The 16,907-nt window shown below is 41.7% G+C and overlaps 1 protein-coding gene and 1 long non-coding RNA gene across 5 annotated transcripts; one reads left to right on the top strand and one right to left on the bottom strand.

Moving 5' to 3' along the window:
- Positions 1 to 1,437: 1,437 nt before the first annotated feature.
- On the top strand, positions 1,438 to 4,005 carry LOC121545143. Its single transcript, XR_005996195.2, has 2 exons — positions 1,438 to 1,834; positions 1,922 to 4,005. It is a non-coding gene; the product is annotated as an uncharacterized LOC121545143 (long non-coding RNA).
- On the bottom strand, positions 3,998 to 15,435 carry LOC121545141 (tryptophan--tRNA ligase, cytoplasmic). 4 transcript variants are annotated; one of them, XM_041855570.2, is made up of 12 exons: positions 15,129 to 15,151; positions 14,834 to 14,890; positions 14,395 to 14,515; positions 14,017 to 14,230; positions 11,718 to 11,826; positions 8,827 to 8,946; positions 8,312 to 8,494; positions 7,513 to 7,613; positions 7,075 to 7,187; positions 6,477 to 6,650; positions 5,226 to 5,366; positions 3,998 to 4,602 (listed from the first exon to the last, which is right to left on the bottom strand). In XM_041855570.2, coding segments are annotated over exons 2-12 (1,437 nt in total). In that variant the 5' UTR covers positions 14,836 to 14,890; positions 15,129 to 15,151; the 3' UTR covers positions 3,998 to 4,443. The 4 variants fall into 4 exon arrangements, with proteins under 4 accessions (XP_041711504.2, XP_041711503.2, XP_041711506.2 ...); XM_041855569.2 differs by lacking the exon at positions 14,834 to 14,890 and having other exon boundaries at positions 15,129 to 15,435; XM_041855572.2 differs by lacking the exon at positions 14,834 to 14,890 and having other exon boundaries at positions 15,123 to 15,434.
- Positions 15,436 to 16,907: the final 1,472 nt, after the last annotated feature.

The raw sequence follows: 16,907 nt of genomic DNA, 5'->3' as shown, positions 1-16,907 counted from the left end.
AATTTGCAAATAAATTCATAAAAAATCCTACAATGTGATTTTCTGGAGAAAAAAAATCTCATTTAGTCTGTTATAGTTGACGTGTACCTATGATGAAAATTACAGGCCTCTCTCATCTTTTTAAGTGGGAGAACTTGCACAATTGGTGGCTGACTAAATACTTTTTTTCCCCACTGTACACACTTTTTTTGGGGGGGCCACCCCGGTAAATCCCTGCAATAATCCGGCCGTGGCCATCGCCTGTTCTCTCTCTCTCTCAAACTCCCTGCAAGTTCTTTTGGCTTTTGTATTTAACATTCAGCAAACAAGAGCAAGCTTGCATCCCTCTTCGAATAGTCTATTACTGTAGTATAAGAAATGCAACAACAAAAAAGTCCAAAAAGCTATTCTAGTCCACCTTTTCCTGGGACTCCACAAGAGCTAAGGAGAGAGGCCAGAGGAGAGCAGGTGTGTAATTGTGCAAGAAAACAGTGAACTGTCCAACAATCTTGAACAGGATTATCTATTTTGCATGCAATTTGAATGGAATTGATGGAGAGGGAGAAAGATTTAAACCAACAATATTCGAGTGATAGGCTGTTTTAAAACTCTGCAGCTACAAAAAATGTTTTATAAAACATCTTTACAATTAAAAAATAAGGTGGGTTAATTAGGCTGCGTGTAGACAAGCAGCCCAATTTTGATATTTTTTTCCCACTAATTGGTCTTTTGACCAATCACATCAGATCTTTTCACATCAGATCTTTTTCAGAGCTGATCTGATTGGTCAAAAGACCAATTAGTGGGAACATTTTATCAGAATTAGGTTGCCTGTTTAAACGCTGCCTTCATATTAATCTATCATAGGCTATGCTGCAGCAAATTGAGCTGTCACAACAACAAAAAGTTACAAGTTGATGATTGATCATGCAGATGGCAGAGCAGAGAAGGCAGATTTAGACATTGCATATAATTTAAGTTTCATTTCACATCATGCTGTTCATATAAATAATTTATTATAATTTACTGGTTTCTTGCAGTTATTTATCCCGGGAAACGGCAGTGGGTTTGGGTGGTAAATCTCGGTAACCCAGTTCCTGCTATTAAACCCTAATGTTTAAATGATATCAGAGTGAGAGTGACTAAGAATATTAATGGGGGCCCTGACCCAATTATTATAATAATACTTTTTTTAGGAACTCAGTCACTGACAGTCATTCAATTAGCCTTTTTCAGCTAACATTTTTTAAATTGGTAAGTTACACTAGCTAGCGATCTAAACGTGTAGTAATCATGGTGTAATTATCGTGCCCAGGGGCCCTGACCTCCAGGGGGCCCACATTGATTTTGTTAGTCATCTCACTCAGATATCATATTAGCATAAGTCATGGCAAAATGTGTAGAATTGCAGGAAATTAGCTTTAAAACTGCTAAATGTTCTCTACACCCCATGACAAAATGTGTAGAATTGCAGTAAAATGTTGCTTAGGGCCCCCAAAAGGCTATGGCTGTCCCTGGGTCAGTAATTCGGTCATGATTACAACAAGGTTTAGATAGCTGGCTAGACTAATTTACCTAACAATCTATAAATTATTAGCAGACATGGGCTAATTGAGTGACTGTCAGTGACTGACATAACGAGGAAAACTGCTGATGCACAACCAAATTTCTAAATTGCACGTTGTGTATTCTACTTTCCCAACTGTAAGTTAGTTATAATATAATGTTTAATCATGTGCAATTTTAAGGCTCAATAATCTTTAACTCAATAAACTTTTGCAGGTGACGATACAGACGCAAATAGAGATTTACGGGAGTTTGGCAATGCGTTCGAACCACATGGAAGACAGAGGGGGTGAGTGCCTCAGTGACATGTTGAAAAACCACCATATGAAGGTCTGTAGTTTGGACTTTGGGCTGACGGCTGTCTGTCTCTCCATAGGTGTATGGATTCTACAGGAGCATGTCTTTGCCGGTCACCACTGTGTCCGTCAGCTCCTCTGTAGTGTTTGGCGTCTACAGGAATGTCCTGCAATGTCCTACGTCAACTACGCGCCACCCCCACAGGTTTAGATTTTCTGCAAGCCAAGGTGGACATCTTCTTGTCCGGGTTGTCAGGCGTTGCCCAGGTAGTCTACTTATTATTATATTAGTCTACAGTCGTTGTGACATTACATGACATGATGCTTTTAAAATATTGATCAGTTTCAGTAAATTCCTTCAGTAAAACTAAAACTAAAAGTTCCCCTAAGCAAAAACTGGGTCATATACCACTAGGAACCAAATGGAAGTTGTCCTAGTTGAAACGTTTGTTTTCCTTTTCCGTTGCAAGCGTTTTGCTATGGTATGCACTAATACGATCCTGATGACATCATTACCACAACACCTAGGGTTTGAATCCTCCCTCTCTTATCCTCTTTAAAGTATCAGTGGTGGCACCAGCTGACATAGTGAAAGTACGGATGCAGTGTCAGATGGTACATCAAGGCTTGGACGCTCAGCAACCCAATGCACGGTCTGAAGACCATCGCTCGTGAGGAGGGCTTCCTCGAACTGTACAAGGAAGCTAGTGCACTCGCCCTGCGAGAAAGCCCTTGTTTTGCCACCTACTTCACTATTTATCACGTTATCTGTGAGCAACTGTCACCACCTGGGAAGACCCAGTCAGGTAAACACACATCATCACAATCCCGTTTGCAGGTGGACGGTATAGGCAAGAGGAGATACAAGGGTTTCTTCCACTACAGAGCATAGGCACTGAGGGGCCGGGTGTTCTCTTCAAAGGCCTGGGCCTCAATTGCATACATGCCTTCCCCGTCATCATGTCTGTGTTCGCCATGTACGAGGTGGATGTGCGCCTCCTTCGACCGTGAATCTATAGGTCTGGGTTGAATTCATTAGGCATTAAACGGAAGAAAACTGACTGAAATAGTTTAGTGTCCTAATGAACACAACCCTGGTTTTGAAAACTTGGGTGACAACCTTTTTTTATTTACTTTTTTAAACAAGATGTGATTCTATTTTAATGATGTTTCTCATGCAGTTTTCCATGATTGGAATAATCCAGTTAGCGTTTATGCTATATCACCATTCACCTTTGCCTCAGTTGCTGCTATATGTGATTGTTCAATAGTGCCATATTGCACTATAAGGGAAACTTTCAATATTCCTGCAAAGTATTTCAAGTGAAAATGAATACGGTGTTAAAACAGTTTTATGGTAGATTTCTCAGCCCTTTTGGGAATAGCACTACAGTACCTTCATTTGCACATCATTTTTATTTATTTGAAGGGAGGCGTTACTTTTTACACAACCTTCCCTCACGGACCTTAATACAGGGTTGTATTTTACACAGCAGGATCACTTGATTTTACTGCTTTATAAATTAAGCTGAAGTGGATTAGTAACAGTTTGTTTTATCTTCTTAATGAATTTGAAAGTATGGAGATAGTTATTTCTGAATACTGTATTAAGGAAAGTTACTTAGCAATCTTGTTGATCCTGCCCTAAGAATTATCCCATTCTTTATATCACTCCTGTCACAGCTTGGAAAACAAGTGCCTTTGCAATAGGGCCACCAGCCAGCAAACTGCAGTATTCTCGGTGTATCATCAGTATTTAGGAATTGATTCACTTCTGCCACAGGCTTTCACCTCACATTCGGTATGAACATGAGTGAAGCCGAGGCTAGGAATTGATCAACTTTGCTTTGAAAATACAATAGAAAAATATTTGATGTTACTGGATCCAAGCAGTAACAATTCTGAGACGTTGACATATAGTACTGCCTTAACTCCCAGTTCTCAAAATACTGTGAGTCATTCTCTGTATACCTCATGTAGTGATGATACTGTAATTTGATTTTGAATGACAATCCCGTTATTTGGTAGTGTTTGAGAAAAATGAACTTCTAAGTTGTGTATCCGATTTTGGTGTGATTAAAAATAATGGATTTTTAACATAAACATTTCTGCAGTGTAAAGTGAACGATTTAATTATTGAATAAAAATGTGTCCAATCACAAGACCAAGGTTATTTTATTAATCCAATAGTATTGGTGTTAAGACTTCCTTCTTTGACCATGCTTAGTAAGCTTGATGTGAAGCCATATAGTTGGTTAATAATTAGACATGAACTGTGCAGCATAGGGAGATGTAGTTGACACATTTAAGTTAATGTTTCTGGCATCACCTTGTACCAGCTGCGTGTAGGCATGCTGCATGTCAAGACCTGTCACATTCAGTAGGTAAAGGTTGTGGAATGTTGCAGATAGAAATGCAGTGAATAGATCAGACACGATTCCTTTATGCTACACGTCAGAGGCATATCTGTTCTACAAAAAATATTTATATCTGAACGTTTCACAACTTGTGCCCTGCTGAACGCAGCCCTGCTGAGTTTCGACATGGACGACCTCCAACATTGCGTTGAGACTTAGCACATGATTAAAACGCTGCGCACTGGCTAGAAATTGAAATCAAGAGGTCTCGGGGTCATGAACTGCTTGACTGTCTCTTCTGTGACCTGCTTGCGTCTCTCCTGATGGGCTGTGATGATTGGCTGCAGGGTCTCTATCAGACTCTTCTTCAACTCGCCGGTAAGCAGCGCTCCACTGGCGTAGTCCTGTAGAGAGAGAGAGAGAGATACAGTACAGCAATGACTGAGAGGATTACTTAGGACACAATACAGCTAAGAACTGGCAGGAAATCATTAGCCCGGTTGTCCAATCTGTTTGTGTTTTAGCCACTCCTCTCTGTTCGTTCTTTGCCAGGCCAAACATGGCATCTATAGAATAGATGGCTACAGCACATAATAGGAGAGGCACCAGGAATCTAGCTTTGTTTCCAGACAGTTTACCATTCTGATAATACTTTCTGACACACAGAAAGCAGCATAGTGTTCAATTGGGGAGATTTCATAAACAGAAATTAATCTTATCTGACTAGGACAGTCAAATATCCTGCTCTGTCCAAGAGTGTTGATACCAAATAGAGAGCTGTTAGTGTGCTTATTTCTGATAAAAGTCAGTTATTCTCTACCTGTGGGTAGTCATGGATAGTATGGTTGAGTGGGTAAAAACAAAACACCAATTCAAATATAGGGCTATGAAGAATGTTTTTTTTTTTTTTTTACAAATAGTATGACTGCGGGTTAAGAAAACACCAGGCCCTAACCCTGGTCCGCAATACGTGTTAAACCAGGTGCATTGGGTTCTCTGACAGTTGTCGAGCAGCACGCTCCCCCACCTGTCGGATTTTCTCCAGCTGCTCATCGTCCTCCAGGAAGAAGGTCAGGTACATGAAGGACACATCCACGTCGGGGTTGCCGCCATATTTCCGGTGCTCCTCTACCGTGTCCTTTCCCCCGGAGAAGGCGTGCTTGTTCACCTGGGAGATGATAGCGACAACGCGACATAAAATATAGTTGTGATATCAATCAATAGAATGTAATGTGTAATGTATACTGAACAAAAATGTAAACAACATGCAACAAATTCTAAGATTTTACTGATTTACAGTTCATATGAGGACATCAGTCAATTGAAATAAATTAAGCCCTAATCTATGGATTTCACATGACTGGGAATACAGATATGCATCTGTTGGTCACAGATAAAAAATAAAATAAAATAAAAGCCTCAGAATCGATAAAATGCCAATTGTGTTCGTTGTCTGTAGCTTATGCCTGCCCATTCCATAAACCCACCGCCACCATGAGGCACTCTGTTCACAATGTTGACATCAGCAAACCACTCGCCCACGCGACGCCATACACATGGTCTGCGGTTGTGAGGCCGGTTGGACGTACTGCCAAATTCTCTAAAACGACGTTGGAGGCGGCTTATGGTAGAGAAAATAACATTCAATTATCTGGCAACAGCTCTGGTGGACATTCCTGTAGTCAGTATGACAATTACACGCTCCATCAAAACTTGAGACATCTGTGGAGTTGTGTGACAAAACTGCACATTTTAGAGTTACCTTTTATTGTCCCCAGCACCTGTGTAATGATCATGCTGTTTAATCAGCTTCTTGATATGCCACACCTGTCAGGTGGAGGGATTATCGTGGCAAAGGAGACATGCTCACTAACAGGGATGTAAACAAATTTGTGTACAACATTTGAGAGAAATAAGCTTTTTGTGCGCATGGAAAATTTCTCGGATCTTTTATTTCAGCTCATGAAACATGGGACCAACACTTTACATGTTGCGTTTATATTTTTGTTCAGTGTAATTTCCATTTCAGTTGACTGTATGTGGAATTAATAAAGTAAGGTAAGTGTATCTATAAAGCTCCATTTACATCAGAAGTTGTCACAAAGTGACCTCTTTCACACTACTAAGCTGAGCTGTACTGCGCCAGTCTGGTTACGGATTCACTATTGCTGGAACCATGCCGGAAAGGACGAGGTGAAAAGAAAATATCAGAACAAGCCCAGTACAGTTTGGGTTGGCAAGATAGTGTAAAAAGGGTATTAGAAAGCTTCAGTGTCACCTTATTTTTGATCTGCTTGGGCGTGTCTGTGAGGAAGATGGAGGAGTTGGCGTCGCTGGCGGACATCTTGGTCTGGGCCCCCTGCAGCGCGGGGAAGAAGGTTGAGTGCAGCAGGGCAGGCTTGGGGTAGCCGATCCTGGGTGCCACATCCCGGGTCATCCGGAAGTAGGGGTCCTACAGGGGTAGAGTAGGAAACAGGCATGGGTAATTGGAGGGATAGGTCTTCAAACCCATTATAGTGCTCTAGATGTGATGCTAAAGTCCCTGTAAACTTAACCAGATCAGACTGAACTTTACTGAGTTCTTTACCGTCTCAGTAACATGCTGTCAGACCCTACTAATCAGATCCTTTTGTTCCTCTCAAAAATATGCTTTTTAACTTCACATAATTTTTTATTCTGGCTAAATGAAAATATACAGTCACAAGCATAGTGTGTAGAAAGAAAGGCTGATTCTAAGGTTATTCAGTTGCCACTAGTTCAGCACATTGAAGATGATCAGTCAGAGCATCCCATTTCTAAAATGAACTGGAAAATCTTTCCCTGTTAAAGGTTAGCAGACAGTGTGCGTCCTAGTTGTGCCGTGTGGCCCGACTGACCTGGTCTATGGCGCAGGGAATGAGACACTGGACGTCTTTTCTGCCCTTGAAGATCTGAGGGAAAGAGTTACTGAACGATGGAGCGGCCTGGATGGCTGGGAAGGCGATCTTTCCTGGGGTGGGAGAGAGAGAGGAATACGTAGCTGTTAAAAAGCATTCACCTGGGTCGTATTCATTAGTGCACACTGTAGCAAAACATTTTTCTACGGAAAATGAAAATTAGTCTTTCTTATTGGACAGTTAGTCCTTGTTTTTTTCTGTCCGTTTTCTCCCGTTTGGTGTCTAGTGCACTGCACTGTGCCAGTCAGCACAGTTCACATTGCAGCACCCACTATGCAGATCAGAAATAATTCATAGTGTTAATTTAGAATGAAAGCGAAATCTCAGCATTTGTATAATCGCTCAACAGGTGTTGACTATCTTCCTGCAATCTCTTACCGATGCAGTCACTGTCACCAAATCCAAAAATGCCTTTGACCTGGTTGAAAGTCACATGCTTCTGTATTTTCACCACATTCCTGTAGAAGTCTGGGGACGCCCTGTAGAGACAAAACAATCAGAGTTAAGAACAATCAGTTAAATCGGCAACATACTGTAGCAAACATGACAGCCCCATACCACTAGCCGGACATGGGTGCACTTTGAATAGGTCAAGTATTTGTCACCGTGAACCTCCTATCGAATGATAAGCATCGGCTTTGTAATATCTCCCAGTCACATCAGGCTGTTGAGCATATCACCCACAGCTAATAATTATGGTGAAGAATTATGATGAATGACAGGAGAGAGAGAGAGAAAGAGAGAGAAATGTAGGCGTCTATCTGTATTGACTTCTTTCAAGTTATTGCACTACAGCACCACCTTCTGGGAGATCAGTGAACAAAGACATGGGATAAAGCAGAAGTACCACAGGTCTTGTGGGAGAGACCCGTTTTTAGTATTCCCATGATGTATAAATGCTCAAACAGCAAAGAGCTTGATGAGGGGATTCTGAAACAACAGGCAGAATATCTAATTGTACTAAAACATAGAGTACGTACAGTCCCTGCACCTCTAAGTAAAAGAGGACCAGGGCCCGGATCCACAAAGCTCCTCAGAGTAGGAGTGCTGATCCAGGATCAGTTTAGCCTTTTAGATCATAACGAGTAACATTATATGGACAGAGGGGATCTGATCCTAGATCAGCACTCCTACTCTGAGACACAGTGAGACAGAGGGTCTGTGGTTGGTTAGTTACCCCATGTAGTCCAGGTCAGAGAAAATGAAGGTCTTGTTGACGTTGAAGCCACAGGCGATGATGTCCTTGGCGTTCTCCACGGCGTAGCGGTGACAGTCCTCCAGGGACAGGTCCTTCCACAGGTACTTCTCATCGTCTGTCAGCTGGATCACCAGCGGGATGTCAAACGTGTCCTGCAGCCACCTGGGAACAGGTGGAGGAGCCCAACCCTTTACTCTCAACTGAATCCACTACCATCCCAACCGGCCTTAAGCCTCCTTCTACAAGCCTGACCTAAAACGCTAGGGCATTATGCAGCATGTGTTATATAGGCAATGCGTGATACACTAGGTAGGGCTTAGTGTTTCCTGACAGAGGGACCTAACCAGGACAAGGTCTGGAATATACCATAGTGTAGGGATCATAGACGTAGTCTACAAAAACGATTGAAATGTCAGTGGTTCTTCAGAGTCAACTCCATCCACTAATAGATACTAAAACTAATAGAGATAAACCGTATAATAGCCGAGCCTCACTTTGTGAAGATGAAAGGGATGAGGTGACCCACGTGCATGGCCTCTGAGGAGGGTCCTCTGCCCGTGTAGAGGTAGAAAGACTTGTTCTTCTCATATGCATCCAGAACCTGGTGCATATCTCTGAAAAAGAGCAACATAGTTACAGCATATAACATAACCTAAAATGCCCTCAAGGTAAAATGAGAGCAGATTAAGACTAGATTCTTAATACAATTTCGTATCAATTGCTCATGCTCAATCCCAGACAGTCGGACACGCCGCCCTCTAGAGTACATTCAAATACATTAATAGGAATGAGGAACTCAGTGATGACATGCACAGCGGTCATACTAGAGAAGTGACCCATATGGTGACTGTGTTGACCAGTGGCGGCTCCTGAAAAAATTCTCAGGAGGGGCAATTTTTCTGATGATTTAGGTGACCTACACACATTTAAAAAAAGATATGTCCAGCAACAACATGAAGACAGGGGCAGCATATAAGTCAATACCAGAAGCATTTATTGACTGATCTCAAAAGTGTTGGCTTACCAGGGTTGGTGGAGCCCTCAGTTTCATCTTTGCCTCGCAAAGCTAACTCAAACACTCGCAGAAACTTCACACACTGGATTAGCCGGCTGAGGATGTGGCGGTTCTTGCTAATGTCGTAGTAAATATATTTGTTATAGTGAATATGGAATATGATATGTTGAGTAAAATGTTGTGCTAAGATCTATTTAGGTCAGGAGCTGGTTATAAGTTCTGTTCCTATCCAATAACAATGGACAAAAGGGTCCTATCTTGTCAGCCTTGTCAGCAGGTGGCCAAGGACAACACCCACGCCATAGGCCTCTCAGTTCTTCCAACTCACGAGTTCTTGCTCTGAGGACACACACACACAAACACACACACACACACACACACACATCATCACTGTTAAACACACACACACACACACACACATCATCACTGTTAAACACACACACACACACACACACACACACACACAAAAAATCCCCTCTCTTAGGCTGAACATTTGAAGACAGAGAACCCGACTCAGAGCCAATGCAACAGTGACAGTAGCCTGCAGGGGACCTCGCCCAACTCATCAGGACCAATCAGAAGATCAGAACTACTAGATTGAACCTACTTCATTTATTGCATAAAATGTCTGCACACAATGTTTCGGGGGCTCTCTTCACATAATAATAATAATAATAATAATAATATGCCATTTAGCAGACGCTTTATCCAAAGCGACTTACAGTCATGCGTGCATACATTTTTGTGTATGGGTGGTCCCGGGGATCGAACCCACTACCTTGGCGTTACAAGCACCATGCTCTACCAGCTGAGCTACAGAAAGTGGATACTCATGGATGCGCATTGCAATTGTAAAATGTCAACACAATTGGAGACACCACGTCATTTTTGGAGACATGTTATTGACAGTAAACTATTGTAGATGCGACTGCTAACTAAATAAAACATTTTAGCTGGCTAGCTAATCATCTTAGCTAAATGTGGGGCAAACAATTCAGTTATTTACCGTTAATTTGAGGGATTGGGGTGAAAGAAATCGAGTTACATAGTGATACTTTACGATATACTGTATTGACAATATCGCAATATTTTAGCGCTAGTTGGCTGTACCTGCACCAAAACACCATTATTGTTCCTTCATAGCTTGTTCTCAATCTTTTCACATTGGGAGCAAATTTGTTTTCAGCACTTTTATTTCCATGACTGATCAAAACTCGTTCTCATGGCTTTCTGATCCCTCTGCAACAGACATATGGTGCGCAATAAAATCACAGTATCGAATCGCAATACGTATAGAATCATGAGACTCGCAATGCTGATGCATATATCTTATCGTGAGGTTCCTGGCAATTCCCAGCCCAAGTTCATTTGCCACAACAAATCTCTTCGCTTAGCAAACGCGATGTCTTCTCCAAAACGGCAATGTGTCTCCAGCAATGTTTACTTTTTTGACGTTCTATGGCATCTCCACTTTCCAAGCATATATGACCACATGTAATATTTTGGTAAGTGATGCAAATAGTGAACTATGTAGGGCCAGGATGTAAAAATATATGTAGCTGCAGCAATTTCTCTTATCTGATATGGTAAGTAATGGGGCTTAATTTATAGCTCCCTAAGAGTTTGACGAACGGGTCCGTGAACGCGATTCCAGATATATTTACCTCTGAATAAACTGCCTTTATTACACCATATCCACATCCAGTAAACTTGTGATTATCAACACTAACCTCATCGTTGTGGCGGCGGACAGCTAGCCTGTATCCCTCGTCATCCAGTTGAGTGAGTGGCAATGTCTTTTTTTTTTTTTTTTAATTTTTGGAAAATCCTCGGGTGTAGGACTTTCCGCCTTTAGTAGAAACCTGTTGAATTATTAAATTTGGTCTGGGAGGTCCTAATTGTTTCGTTGCCAATTTATCTTCATTTGTTCGCCGAATCGCCGACAAAAAGGAACTTCTTTCAAACAATCCACTCTTTTCTCAGTTACGTTCATGGTTACGTAACGTATGACGAAAGCGCGTAAGTGCAAGCCCACAGACACCCATTGAGATTGTATTGAAGGCTCTGAAATTTGAAAAAAATAGATTTTACATGGGAGTCTATTACAGACTTCTGGGCGATTTTCAACCTGACTGAAATCGCCCTCAAAAAGGGGGGAGCCATTTGAAGCACGACTTTAGCCTGATTCGACATTTAGTGGCAGTGTGGCACTGTGGCAGATCAGACGTATAGATTACAACACTGATAACTACTGTTGCCGTGATATAATTGATTAGAAAAAAAATCCCTTCCTTTTCCCGTTTGGCAGTGCGTCGCCCATATCGCCCTATTGAACAGGCCGCCCCTGGTGTTGACTAGTGCACCACTGACCTGTGAGAGAAGAAGATTCCTCGACGTAAAAATCGGTGTGCTTTCTGTCCCGAGACGCTCTCTATTCTGTCCACCAGCTCCTGGTCAATCTTGCTACTGCCAAACCTCACTGAAAAAAGAAAAAAAAATCATTTTACAGCAGTTCACAATACCATTAATTATGCTCTGACTATGCATATAAAAAAATTTAATAGCTTGACATTAGATAACATCCATTTGTTTGGAGCAAGTGTACAGAAACGTGCGAGATCTCACAGACTTATTTTCGCAAAGGCCCAAATTCTCCCATGGACATCAATGCAATGACAGTGGCTAACTAGCCTTGGTGGTTATCCAATACAGTGCATTCGGAAAGTATTCAGACCCCTTGACTTTTTCCACATTTTGTTATGTTACAGCCTTATTCTAAAATGGATTCAATTGTTTTTTCCACCACTCAATCTACACACAATACCCCATAATGACAAAGCAAAAACAGGTATTTTTTGGCAGCAATTACAGCCTCAAGTCTTCTTGGGTATGACGCTACAAGCTTGGCACACCTGTATTTGGGAAGTTTCTCCCATTCTTCTCTGCAGATCCTCTCAAGCTCTGTCAGGTTGGATGGGGAGCGTCGCTGCACAGCTATTTTCAGGTCTCTCCAGAGATGTTCGATTGGGTTAAAGTCCGGGCTCTGGCTGGGCCACTCAAGGACATTGAGACTTTACCTGAGGCCACACCTGCGTTGTCTTGGCTGTGTGCTTAGGGTCGTTGTCCTGTTGGAAGGTGAACCTTTGCCCCCAGTCTGAGGTCTAGAGCGCTCTGGAGCAGGTTTACATCAAGGATCTCTCTGTACTGTGCTCCGTTCATCTTTGCCTCGATCCGGACTAGTCTCCCAGTCCCTGCCGCTGAAAAACATCTCCACAGCATGATGCTGCCACCACCATGCTTCACCGTAGGGCTGTCATGTGCCTTTTACTGAGGAGTGGCTTCCGTCTGACCACTCTACCATAAAGGCCTGATTGGTGGAGTGCTGCAGAGATGGTTGTCCTGCTGGAAGGTTCTCCCATCTCCACAGAAGAACTCTGGAGCTCTGTCAGTGACCATCAGGATCTTGGTCACCTCCCTGACCAACGCCCTTCTCCCCTGATTGCTCAGTTTGGTCGTGCGGCCAGCTCTAGGAAGAGTCAACATCTCAAGGATGATCAATGGAAACAGGATGCACCCTGATCTCAATTTCGAGTCGCATAGCAAAGGGTCTGATTTTTTTTTAAACATTTGCAAACATTTCTAAAACCTATTTTCGCTTTGTCATCATGGGGTACTGTGTGTAGACTGATGAGGGGAAAAAATAACTACATTCATTTTAGAACAAGGCTGTAACGTAACAAAATGTGGAAAAAGGGAAGGGGTCTGAATACTTTCCGAATGCACTGTATGTTTCCCATAGCGTTGCCTCTGTTCTGAGCTACTATACTACGCCATGACAGTGGCTTTTGGTTGAAAGGACATGTTTATCAAATAAACACTGGTACAACAAAGGAAATATTCAAAATGTTTACAAATAATTCACATACACGTACTGTTCAGATTTCATGGCATAGCTGCCAATCTACTCATTCAATTTGCATCAGCTTGCGTGTTGGGGGAAGTGTTCCGGGGAAATGTATCCCCTGAGAAACAAGTACTTGATCTATATAGTTCCACTATGCATTTATTTATTACCGTAATAAGAGAAGTTATAATATTTACATGTCAAAACGTTAGAGAAAAGCCAGTCTCATCAAATGAGAAGGTCATAAAGTGAAATGCATAAATGACAATGCAAGTCTGGTCAAACCATCAACGGTGCCTGCTGGAAATGTTTTTTGTTCCGACTGACTGATTTCAAAATAAAGTTTGTCAAGTTCTGTGCGATTGTCAAGTGAAGTGTGCGGCGTGCAAGTCAGGATTCAGGGCTCTACACTGCCCTTTTTTTTTTTTCAAGGAACATGTGTGCGCCTAAATTGAAAAATGTAGGAGCACAATGAAATATATTTGAGGCAAAAAGCAGTTTTCTTTGTAGTAATGGCACAAGCATTCCTGTCCTGCATCTGCGCTCAGTGTATTCTACATGGTACTCAGGGGCTGTGGTACAGTGAAGAAATCATCGCAACAATTATCATCAGGGTGATTTTTTTCTAGGCACACTGGTGCTACTAAATTTAAATTCCAGGTCGCACAGCTAAATATTTAGGCGTATATGCAAATAAAAATGGTCCCACTGTAGAGCCCTGGGATTCTGCCCCCAGAGATCTAACATTATGATTTTCCCTCTGACCTATCAGCTTGTCATAGTCCACTCCTTTGGCGCTGGAGGTGGACACATTCCAGGGGTCAACCATGTCTTCCCCATCAGCAGCTGCTGCTGGCCCATTGTCTTGTGAAATGGCGCTTTCTGAGGGTGGACATCCAGTCTTATAGTCCTGACCCGTTACCTGCTTGTAGTCAACTTTGAGCTTCAGCAGCAACTGTACAGCAGCATCAATATCAGCCTATAATCCAAAACAGAATACAAGATACAGGTATTACACTGACATAATGGTATCCCATTTTCATGGCCACGGATGAATTCACTATATGAAGAAGATATGACACATTTTTATTATGACTGTATTGCATAACTTGGACAGTAACTTATTATTATATTAAAGCTCACTTTTGCAGCCTTTTCCGTTTTCAGAGTTCGGACTGTCTCTCCTTGTGATGTTAGTTTCTCATATAGGTCCATTGGGGTCATATCCCCTGCCCCGTCTCCCTGACAGTCTGTCATCTTCAACCTGGTCAAGACCCATTAGGAGAGATACAAGGCTATGTGACACTTTTACATACAGTAGTTTACATCATGTACGTTAGTTTTAGCTAATGCAATCGCATATATGCTATCTTGCTAGCTAGCATGTCTAGCTGATTCATAACGTCGTAAGGAGTATATAGTTACTAGTAGTATGGCATAAAACCGCATTTTGTCTGGTAAAATATAGTCCAGGTTTTTGAGTTTCTTGGGCTAGGGAAAGTAGCTAACTAGCTAGTGTATGGGCCATTTAAATCAACAAAACACACGTGGCTGTCAAGGCTTGTTTTTGAAGTTCACTTACATAGCTAATGAACTGCAATATCTAGCTGTCTGGTTTTGTTATGGTCCATGAGGCCACCTGAACAGAAAGGATGGTTCAAGGCGAATATTGTATGCTGTGAACTACTCTCTACTGTATTAGCTCGCTAACTAGCCTTGGTGGTTATGCCATAGTTTCCCATACCGTTGCCTCTGTTCTGACCTGATCTACCACGCCTTGACAGTGGCTTTCGGTTGATCGGACATATTTACCAAATAAACACGGGTACATCAAAGGAAATATGCCAAATGTTTACAAATAATTCACATACACTTACTGTTCAGATTTGTTTGAAACCGCTGCCAATCCACTCATTGACTTGCATCAGCTTTCGTGTCGGGGGAAGTGTTCGGGGGAAATGCATCCACTGAGAAAAAAGTACTTGATCTATATAATTCCACTATGCATTTATATATTATCTTAATAAGAGAAATTATAATATTTACATGTCAAAACGTTAAAGAAAAGCCAGTCTCATCAAATGAGAAGGTCATAAAGAGAAACGTATAAAACGACATGCAAGTCTGTTTAAAACGTCAACGGTTCTTCTTCTTCTGTGGGTTTTATGGCGGACTAAATCCAAAAGTTGTATTGCCGCCACCAGCTGGACGTTTTGAAACCACAAAATCTATAAAATAAAAAATAAATCCATCCTTAATAGTAATACTAACTTACTCCACCCTAATAAAAATGGTACATTGCAAAAACAAACAAAACTCCCATGACTTCCTACTTTTAGTTCTCCATCTCTCTCTTCTCAGGCTCTAGGACCTGAGAGCGTGATACGGCTTTCAAATCAAATCAAATTTTATTTGTCACATACACGTGTTTAGCAGATGTAATTACGGGGTAGGGAAGTGCTTGCGCTTCCCCAATACACATACATCTAAGTAAGGAATATAATTAAGAATATATACATATATGGACAAGCAATGACAGACTGGCATGGACTAAGATACAGTAGATTATACAACACAGTATATACATATGAGATGAGTAATGCAAGATATGTAAACATTTTTAAAGTGACTAGTGTTCCATTTCTTAAAGTGGCCAGTGATTTCTATAGACAGCAGCAGCCTCTAATGTGCTAGTGATGGCTATTTAGGCCTTGAGATAGAAGTATGAAAAAGTATGAAAATGTATGCACTCACTACCTGTAAGTCGCTCTGGATAAGAGCGTCTACTAAATTACTAAAATGTCAAACGTAAGCTGTTTTTCAGTCTCTTGGTCACAGCTTTGATGCACCTGTACTGACCTCGCCTTCTGGATGATTGCCAATATTCCATGTAACAAAAGAAAATCCATACATGATAGGGAAATTAACTAAACCCACCCAAATAAAATAGTACATTGACAAAACAAAACTCCCATTTCTTCCTTCTTTAAAATATCCATATCTCCCTTCTCAGTCTCTAGGGCCTGAGATGGTGGTACGACTTTTGCCAATATTCCATGGAACTCTTCTACCAAGAAAACTTTCAGCCCCAGGAACTGTTCCGCTGCAACCACAATGATGTATATCTTCTTAGATCTTTTCTCCACCTTGGCAGTGCCATTAATCACCATTGCGATAAAGGCCAAAGTCCACCTTTGTAACCTTTAAAATGTCAGGATCAACTTGGTGAAAGGCAACCCCTGCAGCTTGCATTGAAGGCCTATCCACCACCATGGACTCTTCAGGAGCACCATTCGATCCCTCAACCCTTTAAACAGCCGCTGCATATGAAATGCTCTGGACAGCCCTGACTTTGGCCACCTAATTTTCTTTCACCCTTGTCAGACATTCAAAAGGCGTGGCTTCATGGTTCCCACCACAATTGCAACATTTCACTTTTTAATCACTTTTACAACACAAATGATATTTTCCACAACTTGGACATCTCGGTTTCTCCCTTCTGCAAACCCTTGACGCATGACCAAAAGCTTTACAGTGATCACACTGCATTGGTCTTGGGATAAATGCTCTGACTTTGTAGTTTATATACCCCAAATGCACTTGAGCAGGGAGAGACTCCATATCAAAAAATAAAAACTTCACTTTTTCATCATTCA

The sequence above is a fragment of the Coregonus clupeaformis genome, chromosome 29 (assembly GCF_020615455.1).
Source record: "Coregonus clupeaformis isolate EN_2021a chromosome 29, ASM2061545v1, whole genome shotgun sequence".
Classification (NCBI taxonomy): Eukaryota; Metazoa; Chordata; class Actinopteri; order Salmoniformes; family Salmonidae; genus Coregonus; species Coregonus clupeaformis.
This window is presented reverse-complemented; position numbering and strand designations above follow the sequence as displayed.

Coding starts and splice junctions, on each gene's coding strand:
- LOC121545141 (XM_041855569.2), bottom strand. CDS start 15,166: ATGAGTGGATTGGCAGCGGTTTCAAACAAATCTGAACA. Junction 11,827..14,016: donor GGACTATGACAAGCTGATAG/GTCAGAGGGAAA, acceptor TTCTTTTTTCAG/TGAGGTTTGGCAGTAGCAAG. Junction 7,614..8,311: donor TCTGACCTGGACTACATGGG/GTAACTAACCAA, acceptor TTGTCTCTACAG/GGCGTCCCCAGACTTCTACA.